Source organism: Engraulis encrasicolus, chromosome 6 (genome assembly GCF_034702125.1).
Source record: "Engraulis encrasicolus isolate BLACKSEA-1 chromosome 6, IST_EnEncr_1.0, whole genome shotgun sequence".
NCBI lineage: Eukaryota > Metazoa > Chordata > Actinopteri > Clupeiformes > Engraulidae > Engraulis > Engraulis encrasicolus.
The window spans coordinates 41,142,731-41,153,666 of record NC_085862.1 but is presented as its reverse complement, the minus strand read 5'-3'; the positions used below and the strand labels follow the sequence as shown (position 1 = coordinate 41,153,666).

Below are 10,936 nucleotides of genomic sequence, written 5' to 3'. Positions count from 1 at the left end.
TATAAGTGAAACGATTCAATAAACAAGTACATACTTAGCGCTCTAGATGCAGATTGCAAACACAAAGTCACCATTCATACCTTAGTTGATGTTTTTTGAACATTTATTTACGTAAAGATGGGAGAGGTCATGAAAGTACAAATACTGGAGGATAAATGGGATACTACAGTTAAATTCATCAGGACATACAAAAAACTATAACATAACAAGCTAACATAAAAGACCCACATGCAAAAAATTAATTTAAAATCAGAAAATTTTACAGATGTATATATATTTATGTATTTGTATAAAATAATAATACTACAGAGTACCAGGAAATCCTTTTTTCTTAAACTTTCACAATTTACGATGCGTCTGGTACTCTAATGGATTAGACTGAAATAACCCTTTTAAAAATCTGTAGTGTTGCAGAGACAAGTGTACACACATGCACTACAATTTGTACACACACAAACGCCTCAACTCAAAATGAATGGAGCCCTTTGTAAAATGAGAAACAACAAGACGACAAAACAACAAACAATGAAAAGTCATTTCACTGTGATGGGGCATTGTTAATTTTTTGTTTGGTGTATTAGATGTTTCCCTCCTGAAATCACAAAGGCACTGGTGCGCCCTTCAGAGCTACCACTTCATATCTTGAGTGTTTCTTTGCCCCTCTTTTGCTTACCAAAACAAAAAAATATATTGATGTCTAACTTTTCAGATCCAGTCTGCACTGATACACATGAAAGAAAACCCCTGAACTAAAACAGATGTGATTTCTTACACAAGGGCAGGAAATAACATTGGGAGTCATATAACAAGGAAGTGTGGAGTCGGGGTGTGTTAGTGTGCCTGAGTGGAAAGTCCGGGGAGGAGCAGAATGTGTGTGTGTGTGTGTGTGTGTGTGTGTGTGTGTGTGTGTGTGTGTGTGTGTGTGTGTGTGTGTGTGTGTGTGTGTGTGTGTGTGTGTGTGTGTGTGTGTGTGTGTGTGTTGGGGCAGGGTATAGTGTATTATTATAGGGCCAATATCAGGTGAGAATAAAATCATGATATGCTGGGAGGATAACATATATATCCCACTGCCAAACGCAGGGCCTCTCTTCAGAGTGCACATCCTATCCTTTTAGACAACATCCAGTCCTGTCTAAATGTCTTTCTATTTAAGACTTTATAACAGAAACAAACAAAAAAAACTCAAGAGACATGGTGCTTACAAGTCTCTTCACTCACTATACTGCAAAGGACCACAAAAACCCTCTCGCATCACATGATCAGGTAAACTCTCACCGCCCAAAGGCTACAACATATTACTATGGGCTATAACGAGTGCTGAGTTGGGTGTTTGAACTTGTATGACAGCAGACATGGTGTGGAGTGTGTGTCTGTGTGACAAGTCACAGACAATATGGTGACCCTCTCCTCAGTAAACTTTAGAGGGAGGAGGGAAGATAATAAGACACTGCCAGCAGCATCAGGTGCAAGAGCACTTCAGGGAAACATGGTGTAATTTTATAACAAGGTGTATATTGTGTAAAGGTATAGCACATAGGATTCAGTGACACCTGGTGGTGTGGATGAACATTGCAACAATCTACCTACTCTAAAGGAGGCCATCAAGTGGCATTTTAGACTGCGATCAAGGCCCACGGCAGAAGCCAGCGAGTAAGTTTGTCTGGCTACTGTAAGAAGTAAAAAACAACACGGTGCCAACTTAACAGCTCCGGGGCACAGGACCAATGATCCATAGAGAGATATACAGGACCTTCTCTCACAACAACCTGTAGTTCCGGGACACACACCATGGAAAACTTTATTACGACATCTAGAAGTACAGTTCATTGAGGCCTCTGCTAGATCATACTAGATCATCCATGCGGAACTCTAAAGACTCGCATAGAGGCACTACATAAACAGGCAGATCATGGTAACAAGGCAATTTAGGTCATGATTTTACCACACACGCACACGCACACTAACACAAACATACAAACACACATACGTTTTTTGGCTGCGTTTCCTCGATGAGGTGGGTACAAAAAAACAAAAACAAACCAATTCCAAAGGAGAGGTGCATCATGCACCCTAGGAAGGGAGGAAGGAGGGGCCTTTTTAATGATTCCAACAACTGTGCAGACCCCCGTCCCGGGCCTCCCCAAACGAAATGCAAAGTGTTAGTGTTACATTAGTCTCAGACTGTAGTGTCAAAACACCAGAGGATCGCAAATCTCTCTCTCTCTCGCTCGCTCAGGTTGGGGAACCATCATCAAGTATTCAACATGCTAATATCCAAAGTCCCTTCAACGATTCATTTCAATTTGAAATCAAAAAGGTGCAACTGTCAGTTGGTGCAAAGCTAGTTTTTTCAAAAATATGAAATGCTATATGGACCTACTTTGAATGTAACGGTTTGAAAAAAAACGGGTATTGGGGACCTCTAAGCTAAGATGTTTTTCTCCCTTGTGGCTCAGACACGCTTAGCACTCCAGTTAGACACGCACACGCACACAAGAAGACCACTCCTTTTATACGAGCACGCAAACCAGCAGACATACAGAGTGAAATAAACGGCTGCTTATGTTTTTGATTTCAAGTCGACAAAGAGCGGCAGTGACTCGGCCTGTCCAGCAGGGGATGCAAGAGGTGCAAGTTTGAGTCAGCTCCACTAGACTAGAACGACGCCCCAGCTCAGCAGCAGACTGGTGGTGGCTCTGACCAATAGACATATGTCTATGGCCCCGACAAGACACCGTGTGTGTGCCCACATTTCACGCTCTGCCACAATTGAGAGTGCCAAGGAGTCCCAGGAGCTTAGCGAAGACTCCCCAGACACGCAGACAGGCAGGCTGGCAGGCAACATAAGACAGTCAAGGGCCTTCCCAACCACCGGCCACAGTCCTCCTTCCCCCATAAATCCTACCAGTTTTCAGGCCGCAACCGAATGTTAAAATAGTTACACAGGGGGAGACCGGAGTTACGCCAGGGAGATCTTCAGGCCGCGCGCGAGAAAGACAAGAGACTCTGCAGGCTGCTTACGGACATCTGAAATGATAATTAACGAAATAAATCACGATGACACGTCTGCGCCCTGCTAGAGGCTGGTTTTAAATCTACTCTTCCAAACTTTGTGTCTCATTTTGGGATATCTCTGTGGCGCCTGAAAAAAAAAAACTAGAGAATGAGAAAATGTTTTATGGGTACTGTGTGTGTGTGTGTGTGTGTGTCTGTCTGTCTGTTTGTCTGTCTCTCTGTGTGTGTTTGTCTGTCTCTCTGTGTGTGTGTGTGTGTGTGTGTGTGTGTGTGTGTGTGTGTGTGTGTGTGTGTGTGTGTGTGTGTGTGTAAAATTGCGTCTTAGGTCCATTTCCACTTGCCGTCAGTCACTGTTCGTTTTTTCTTTTTCTCGGATGCGATTTAAAAAGTTCATTTTTCTCTGTTTTCGTTTATGCATTCTTATCTTGTCTGTGATGGAATGTGAGAAGCCACCCTCTTCCGGAAGTTTCCCTCGCCAGAGTCTCGGTGACAAAGTGCCAGAGTACAGGTTAACAGTCTTCGTCTGTGGCGACGACCATGGTGATGAGCACTGAGTGAAGACCGAAGACCGTGAAAACGGGCTCCTCATTTCCCCCCTCCTTCCCTCTCTCTCTCCCTCCCTCCATCCATCCATCCATCTCTTTTTCTCCTCTTTCGCCATCTCTCTCTCTTTTCTCCCTCTTCCTCCCCCTCGTCCCTTGGTGTCATCTTTGCAAGAGGACCTCAGTGGGACAGCGGGACGACCACCTCCACGTAGTTGAGGGGGAAGAAGCCTGATTGGCCGTGCAGCATGCCCTCGTACCAGTTCTCGTCGATCTGATTGGTCAGGGTGATGATGTCACCCTCGCGGAAGCCCAGCTCGCCCTCGTTCTCCGGCTCAAAGTCGTACAGCGCTTTACAGCACGGCTGCTCCGAGGCTGTATATGGGAGGGAAAGAGAGAGAGAGAGAGAGAGAGAGAGAGAGAGAGAGAGAGAGAGAGAGAGAGAGAGAGAGAGAGAGAGAGAGAGAGAGAGAGAGAGAGAGAGAGAGAGAAGGAAAGAGGGGGTAAGTAAGAGAGATAGGAGGAAGGAAGGGGGGAGACGGAGGGAGGAGGAAGGATGAGATGAGAGCATGAAGATAAGGGGGGAAAAGCCCAAAGGGGAAAGACAGAAAAAAGAAAGAGCAAGAGAACAAGAGACTCCATTAGATCAGACATCTGAGTCACATGCAAGGCTGTTTAGACTACAGTAGATGAGATATATAGGCTCTCTCAATCTCCTTTTGCTCTAGCTGGCCACCATTACAGTCTTCAGGATGGCTTGGTTCATTATGTTTTTGTTTCCTATAATGAACTACAACATTTCATTTCTGTTGGATGAAATCTTAGTCTACCTCAGGATAGCTGGGTGTCAGATGCAACACACCCTAGTCTGCACAATCCCAAACGATGTTACGATACAAACCTTGATACCGTGTTAGTCTCAACAACATGGCATTTCAGAAAATCGCACACTGCGTTAGTCCAGATCTTGGTTTCATTCTTACCACACTTGTCTAGATTAGTCTTAAATCACACACAAAACAGTTAGTTGGGGATGACAGCCTTCAGAAGAGCACACAGGATATGATGGCCTGTTAATGAGGACTGTCGTAGCTTCGTCGACCATTTGAGCCCGAGTCCTAATTATCTCCTCGGAGTTTGGAGCGGCTCGTCTCTGCACTTCTGTCCCCTGTGCCTACACTTCGCACCAGCGCTCAAACAAGCTGTCACACGCCGGCGCTAAACCCAGACACCTCGCTCCACAGTACACATTACTTGCTTCTCCGAAATCACATTAAGGCAACACATTCACAGCGGTGAGGCAATACAGCTTTATTTATAGAGATGGCCGCCACAGAAGCGTCTTTCTCTTAAGTCAATAACACGGCACTCTTGATCTGATTACGCCGTATTGTTATCACCTTAATGCAGGATCCAGGGACACAAGTGCCAGTAATCCTACATGAAGTGTGTGTAATTAGGTAATCTCATCGTACTAAATAATTGTCAGAACGGGCACACGTCAGAGACAGAAAAAGGAAGCTGCCGTGGAAGCACTGGAGAAGAACTACCCTAGCTAATTAAGCTTGTGCCTGAAAACTGCCGTCAGCTCAGCTACAGAAAACCATGTTTGTACCACCACAGCATGAAATCCTACAGTGAACCGTGCTTCAAAACAGAAGCTACAGAAGGCATAAATCTGACAACACTTCAAGATTAAAGCGTCGGTTGCCAGGGCTGATGCCACAAAGTGAGAACAAACGGTGCATATTCAACATATTTACGCATGCCCCGAGGGATTTTGTTGATTTATAAGGAAAAACAGGTTCTTTTTTCAGTGGCACAAAATGAAATGCACAAGAAATGCAACCACTATAACCAGAAAGCCAAAGTTGGTCTTTTGTTGTCCACTTAGGATTTAAAGTTTAAACACTGGTTGTCACAGTAGGCACTTGTGAAAGTGATTGCCCTTCGTCATCATGATCACACAGCACACCACAACACACAGTGTGCACAAGGACATTCCATCTGTGCATTTCAGCAATCATATGAGCAGCAGTGAAAGGGTACAGTATAGGGCTGCACAATTAATCGAATTTTAATCAAAATCGCGATTTTGGCCGCCACGATCATAAAACATGAAAATCGCGATTTTATGGGAGGAAATTCAGTGTTCCATCTAAGCTGCGCGCACCTGCAGACTTGTGCACTGCTCGCACGTTCTCAACACAAAGACATTTCAGCCAATAGTAATATTGTTGACAACTGTCTCTGGTTGGAGGATAAGTCTGTGAACCAATAAGCAGACAGTACTGAGAGGGGGCGGGCGGCAGCATTTTGGCAGGCTGGCTGGGAGGAGTCGGAGACAGCAATCTCCGTGTCAGTGAGTGCACTCACTGCTGGGCAGTGGAGGGGAGTTGTTTCATCCTAATGGTGGATATATATGAGGCATTCAAACATTAAACCAGCCATTGCATGATGCTGGAGTCTCTGAAGGTGTTTTGAAACTATGTGCTTTGACCAGAAACTGTTTGTGATTATGGAAAACCAAGAGAAATAGCTTTTATTCTGGTCTAAAAAAAATCGCTAGTTAGCATGCTAACACAAACGAAATAAGCTATTTTGTTGTCTACAACAATTAGAGTGGCTGTTACTCACTACTCATTAACACCAACCTGCGTGTAGATACCATAGCTGTTTTGGTGGACAAGTAATGTAAAGTTAAACTGGTGCAGTGAGTTAAATTACAATGAGTGAAATTCAACACAATTTGTAGCTGCCATAGTTGCTTCTGCTTCCTACATTCTCAAATGTGTTAGCTTGCTAGCTTGACAAATGCACTGCAGTCCAAATTGGCAGAACCTAACAGAACCCTAGGCAATAATACACATCATGAAGCTATGTTTTATTTAAATGGTTATGTTTCCATGCCAAGTCATGAAGTATTACTTTACAGACCAGAGCATATTAAATTCAAAAGTGACAGCTCTTCATCACAGCCCTTTTATTTCTCAACTCACTCTCTCTTTCCCTAGTTAAAACACAGAGATAACCTCCTTCTAACTCTCCTACTCACAGGTGCACTACCTCCAGTCCAGAATTGAAATTAGCTGGGAATCATACAAAAGACAGCACACACGTTAAGCTTATCAAGTTGGTTATGCTGCCTTGCTTTGTAAGTGTAGACATGCCATCATGCAGACCAGCTTCTTGGTGGCCTAGGTACACTGTTCTGGTCTTCACTCACCCTGCCCTGCCAATGTCATATTACAAATCAAACGCAGTGATTACCCCCACTTCCTGAAATAGGCCCTACTTGTGTTTTTGCAAGTGATTTGGGAAAATACAGTGTGATGCCACTCAGTTGGCCTGTTGAGGAGCCAATAAGATCTTGCCACTGTAGGCCTATGGCATATTTTTATCATATTCACTACATAACTTTACTGAAATTTTAAGAAACAGATTTTTAAAAAAATGTGGCTTTATTTTTTTGATAGGCTACTCTGGAATGGGAGGGGGTGGGGGGCAGGGGTGTAATCGTGATTATAATCGAAATCGCAATTTTGATCAAAATAATCGTGATTATGATTTTTTCCATAATCGTGCAGCCCTAGTACAGTATGTTGCCTTGCCCAACGGTTCCTCAGTCAGAAATAGGAGAATGGCTGCAAGTCAGACTCCGTCTTTACCACAGCTGTGATGACAACTGCAGTAGCAGAATTGGTCTTTTTCTGATGTCACTGTACATGTATACATCTGCTAGCCTCTTTGACAAAAGTTTGCGTTACAGGACATTCTGAAAGATCAAAAACAATAGAACCAACTTTTTTGTTCACAACAGCAACACATAAATAGGACAGAGGAGGGGCGACTAAAGTTAGCTTTCTGTGAGCTCAAAGACAACCGTTTCTCGCAAATGCACCAAAACCGTCCAAACCACAAAAAGGCACTGTAAAGTTAATGTGGCTTCAAATTAAACAGAGAGAACAGCTTTAACTGTTATAGTTCTATCTCAAGAGCTTTTGGTATGCAATGCACCCCTACTGAGAACGACTAAAGAGTTAGTATACAGAGGACATTCCATCCACACCCATTCTCAGAGCATATTTTGGTATTGGGAAGTGTGCAAACCTCCTTGATGTTGTTTTGTTTTTTTGCCAGATCTAAGATGGTCAAGCAAGGTGGGGCGTTCAGAGAATTCAATGACCCATAATGCCCTAGAAAGTTAAAATGCAGTAACTACACCCACACTGAAACTGAGAAAATGGCCTTCAAAGTGTTAGGTTGGATATTGCAGTTACTGCAAATTTGACATAGTATTATCTCTGAAATGGGACATATTTTGGACCATACGGCTATGTCACACGATAAAGGAGGTGTTATGAACACTATTCTCAGTCTAAACACAATTTTGGCAAAATATATAGTTAATGCACTTTGTCTTTCTAGGGCAGCATAGCATTTTCTATTCGTTTCCCAACAGTGGCTGCCAAAAACTAAGCTCTGCACGCCGACCCTCTCGCTGTGGCCATGCCCTGCAACCCCACTCCATTCCCCCCTCCTGGTTTCCTGATTCCCCTCATACATGACCAGTTCCCATCTCATACACACACAGGCCTTCCTGCTGCACGGACCAGTGTGCGTTTCCTCAGCATGTGTGGCCTGACCTCAGCCATATTGATATCATCACTACGCAAAAACTGATAGAAAAAATAGCAGTACTATAGTGTAAACACTTCCCCTTTCTTACTGGCAGAAAGGCTGGCCAAGTGCTTGTTTTTGAGCGAGTGTGCGTGTCTGAGGCTGCACACGAGTGCAAGTAAAAGAACACCATGCCATTGTCTATGAGAGTACAAAAGAGTGACAGAGCGATAGTGAGTATGTGTATGACAAGTGTTTCAACCCATCATGATCAAAAACACAGACAATGCTCATTTTCCAATGGCATGATTATGTTTGCTTATTTCCACAGTGTATTCCGTCACGGGGAATGGGTACATCTGGCTGTAGAAACGTGCAAGTGTATTTTTTATTCCGTTAGGCACCATCGGTGAAATCAAGTCAAATCATCATGGTTCCTAGCTCTACACACCGGCTTTCAATTAAGACACCCAGTAAAGGTTCATACACTTGTAAATTACCACACCCAGGATCAGTTCATTGGCTTCCAATTAAGACATTCAGTCACTGCTGATTGGATGAACAATTCCATTAGACCCCCACCCAGATCTTATATCGTAGCATAACACAAACATGGGGGGGGCAAGCAAGTGCTCTTATGATTCCAGAAGCATGCACTTGATTTCCCTGACACTTGGAACAAGCTGCTGCGGGTGGCTCATCACCAAATGTGTTTTTACAAGTTAGACTGGCCCTTCTCCCCCCTTTGCCCAAGTGCACCCCATTGTTGTTCACACGCGACACACAGGCGAAAGCAGAGCTACTCCGCTATAGACTCACGCGTCCTGGGTTTCCGTATTGAGGGAACTCGGCCAAAATGGAGGAGGTCTGATGAGGGGGGGAGGGAGGAAGGGAGGGTGGAGGGGGAAAAGAGGAAAGGAGGGAAATACATGGTGACATAACTGGAGAGAGAGAGAAAGAGAGAGAGAGGAGGTGGTGGGGGTTAACAGCTGGTAGCTGCAGCCTTTCAACCGACTGTAGTCTCTCTACCTCTCTTTCTCAAACATACACACAAACATTTGTGTACACACGCACGCACACACACAAAGATGAGTGCAATAAGATCCTTGAGCACAGTCAGGCATACACACACGAATGTGCAATATGGCACAACGTCTCACACAGACTCAAGAGTGAAATAATAGCAATCATTACACACACACACACACACACACACACACACACACACACACACACACACACACACACACACACACACACACACACACACACACACACACACACACACACACACACACACACACACACACACACACACACACAGTCTTGTCACACCCTGCCACCAGCACCCAGCAAGAGAAACAAAGCACAATGTGCTTCTCTTCTCGCCTCCCTCTTCCATAACGGGGTCAGAGGGAATAAAGAAGAGCGTAGTAGTAGAGTCACAGTTCCCCATCTCCCCCTGGACTTCCTCCCCAGTCCCTACGCCACCGCACTACATCCACTCTCCCTCTGCTTACCTGAGTTGCGGGAAGGAGGAGGAGCTGCTGCGGGCGGAGTGAAGCCACCATTGGATTGGTCGATGGACTCTTGGAACTCGAAGACTGGCTTGGGCTTGGGGACGTACTCCCTGCGTGGGCGGGTCTGGGCCTCGCTTATCCTGGGGGAGCCAACACAGCCTTGTGTCATCACACTTATACCAGAACAACAACAATAACAACATCAACTGATATGGAATCACGGGCCTCTTCACGATACACGTATCGTTCAAAATGTCGGTATCAGGATACGGTATATCAGGGCTCCTCAATACTGGGGCATCAGTATCGAGATTTCATGTGCAACAAACAATTAGTTTATCAAGTTGCTGAAACTGCATCTAACTTCCCGTGTTTTGTAAATACCCACATAAATACCCAATAAAAATAACTAACAAACTAACTAACTAAATAAATAAAATATATTAATACAAATATGAATATAAAACACAGAAGCACACAGGTGCGTACACAGACAGGCCCATCAGAAGCATCCGCACCCACACACACCTGTCTTTGAGCTTGGTGGATAATTCCTCCAGGATTTGCACAGCCTGTTGATGATACTGCACCTGGGACTCCACCAGGGAGGAGAGCTGACTCACCTGCTCGATCTGCTGGGAAACGTACACGCAAACACCATACAGATACACACACACACACACATTCTCAAACACACGCACGCACACACAGGCGCACACACACAAACATGCACACACACACACACACACACACACACACACACACACACACACACACACACACACACACATGCACATGATCAGATATGTATGTACTGCACACAACGATAAACAATTGTGTAACGTGAAACAAAAAGCACAGTCAGAGACGCACTCCACTGAAACTTGAAGTTGTAAATAGATGCTTTACTTCCATTAGCATACTAACTTTCTGTCAAGTTCTGACATACATACATATAGCATATGCTTACATTACATTCACAATGAGAAAGAGTTAGATAGATAGAGATAGATAGAGAGAGAGAGAGAGAGAGAGAGAGAGAGAGAGAGAGAGAGAGAGAGAGAGAGAGAGAGAGAGAGAGAGAGAGAGAGAGAGAGAGAAAGAAACCGAGTCAGAGACAAAGACAGAGACAAAGACAGAGAAAAAGACAAAGACAGAGGGATTGAGAGGGAAGAAAACATGTTGTGATTGCATGTTAAGGCGGACGAGTGCGTTGCCATCTGTGTGATCTGGTTACAA

At 44.4% G+C, this 10,936-nt stretch overlaps 1 protein-coding gene across 4 annotated transcripts in view; it reads right to left on the bottom strand.

Moving 5' to 3' along the window:
- Positions 1 to 85: 85 nt before the first annotated feature.
- The window catches only part of sh3gl1b (SH3-domain GRB2-like 1b), a 44,398-nt gene continuing 33,547 nt past the window's right edge, over positions 86 to 10,936 (bottom strand). Inside the window, exons 7-10 of one of the 4 annotated variants that reach the window (XM_063201629.1) lie at positions 10,226 to 10,329; positions 9,698 to 9,837; positions 8,997 to 9,044; positions 86 to 3,932 (exon numbers count right to left, since the gene is read on the bottom strand). In XM_063201629.1, coding sequence (XP_063057699.1) covers positions 3,739 to 3,932; positions 8,997 to 9,044; positions 9,698 to 9,837; positions 10,226 to 10,329 — 486 coding nt within the window. In that variant the 3' untranslated portion in view covers positions 86 to 3,738. Of the gene's footprint in view, positions 3,933 to 8,996; positions 9,045 to 9,697; positions 9,838 to 10,225; positions 10,333 to 10,936 lie in introns of all 4 variants that reach the window. The other 3 variants (XM_063201628.1, XM_063201631.1, XM_063201630.1) reach the window with 3 other exon arrangements.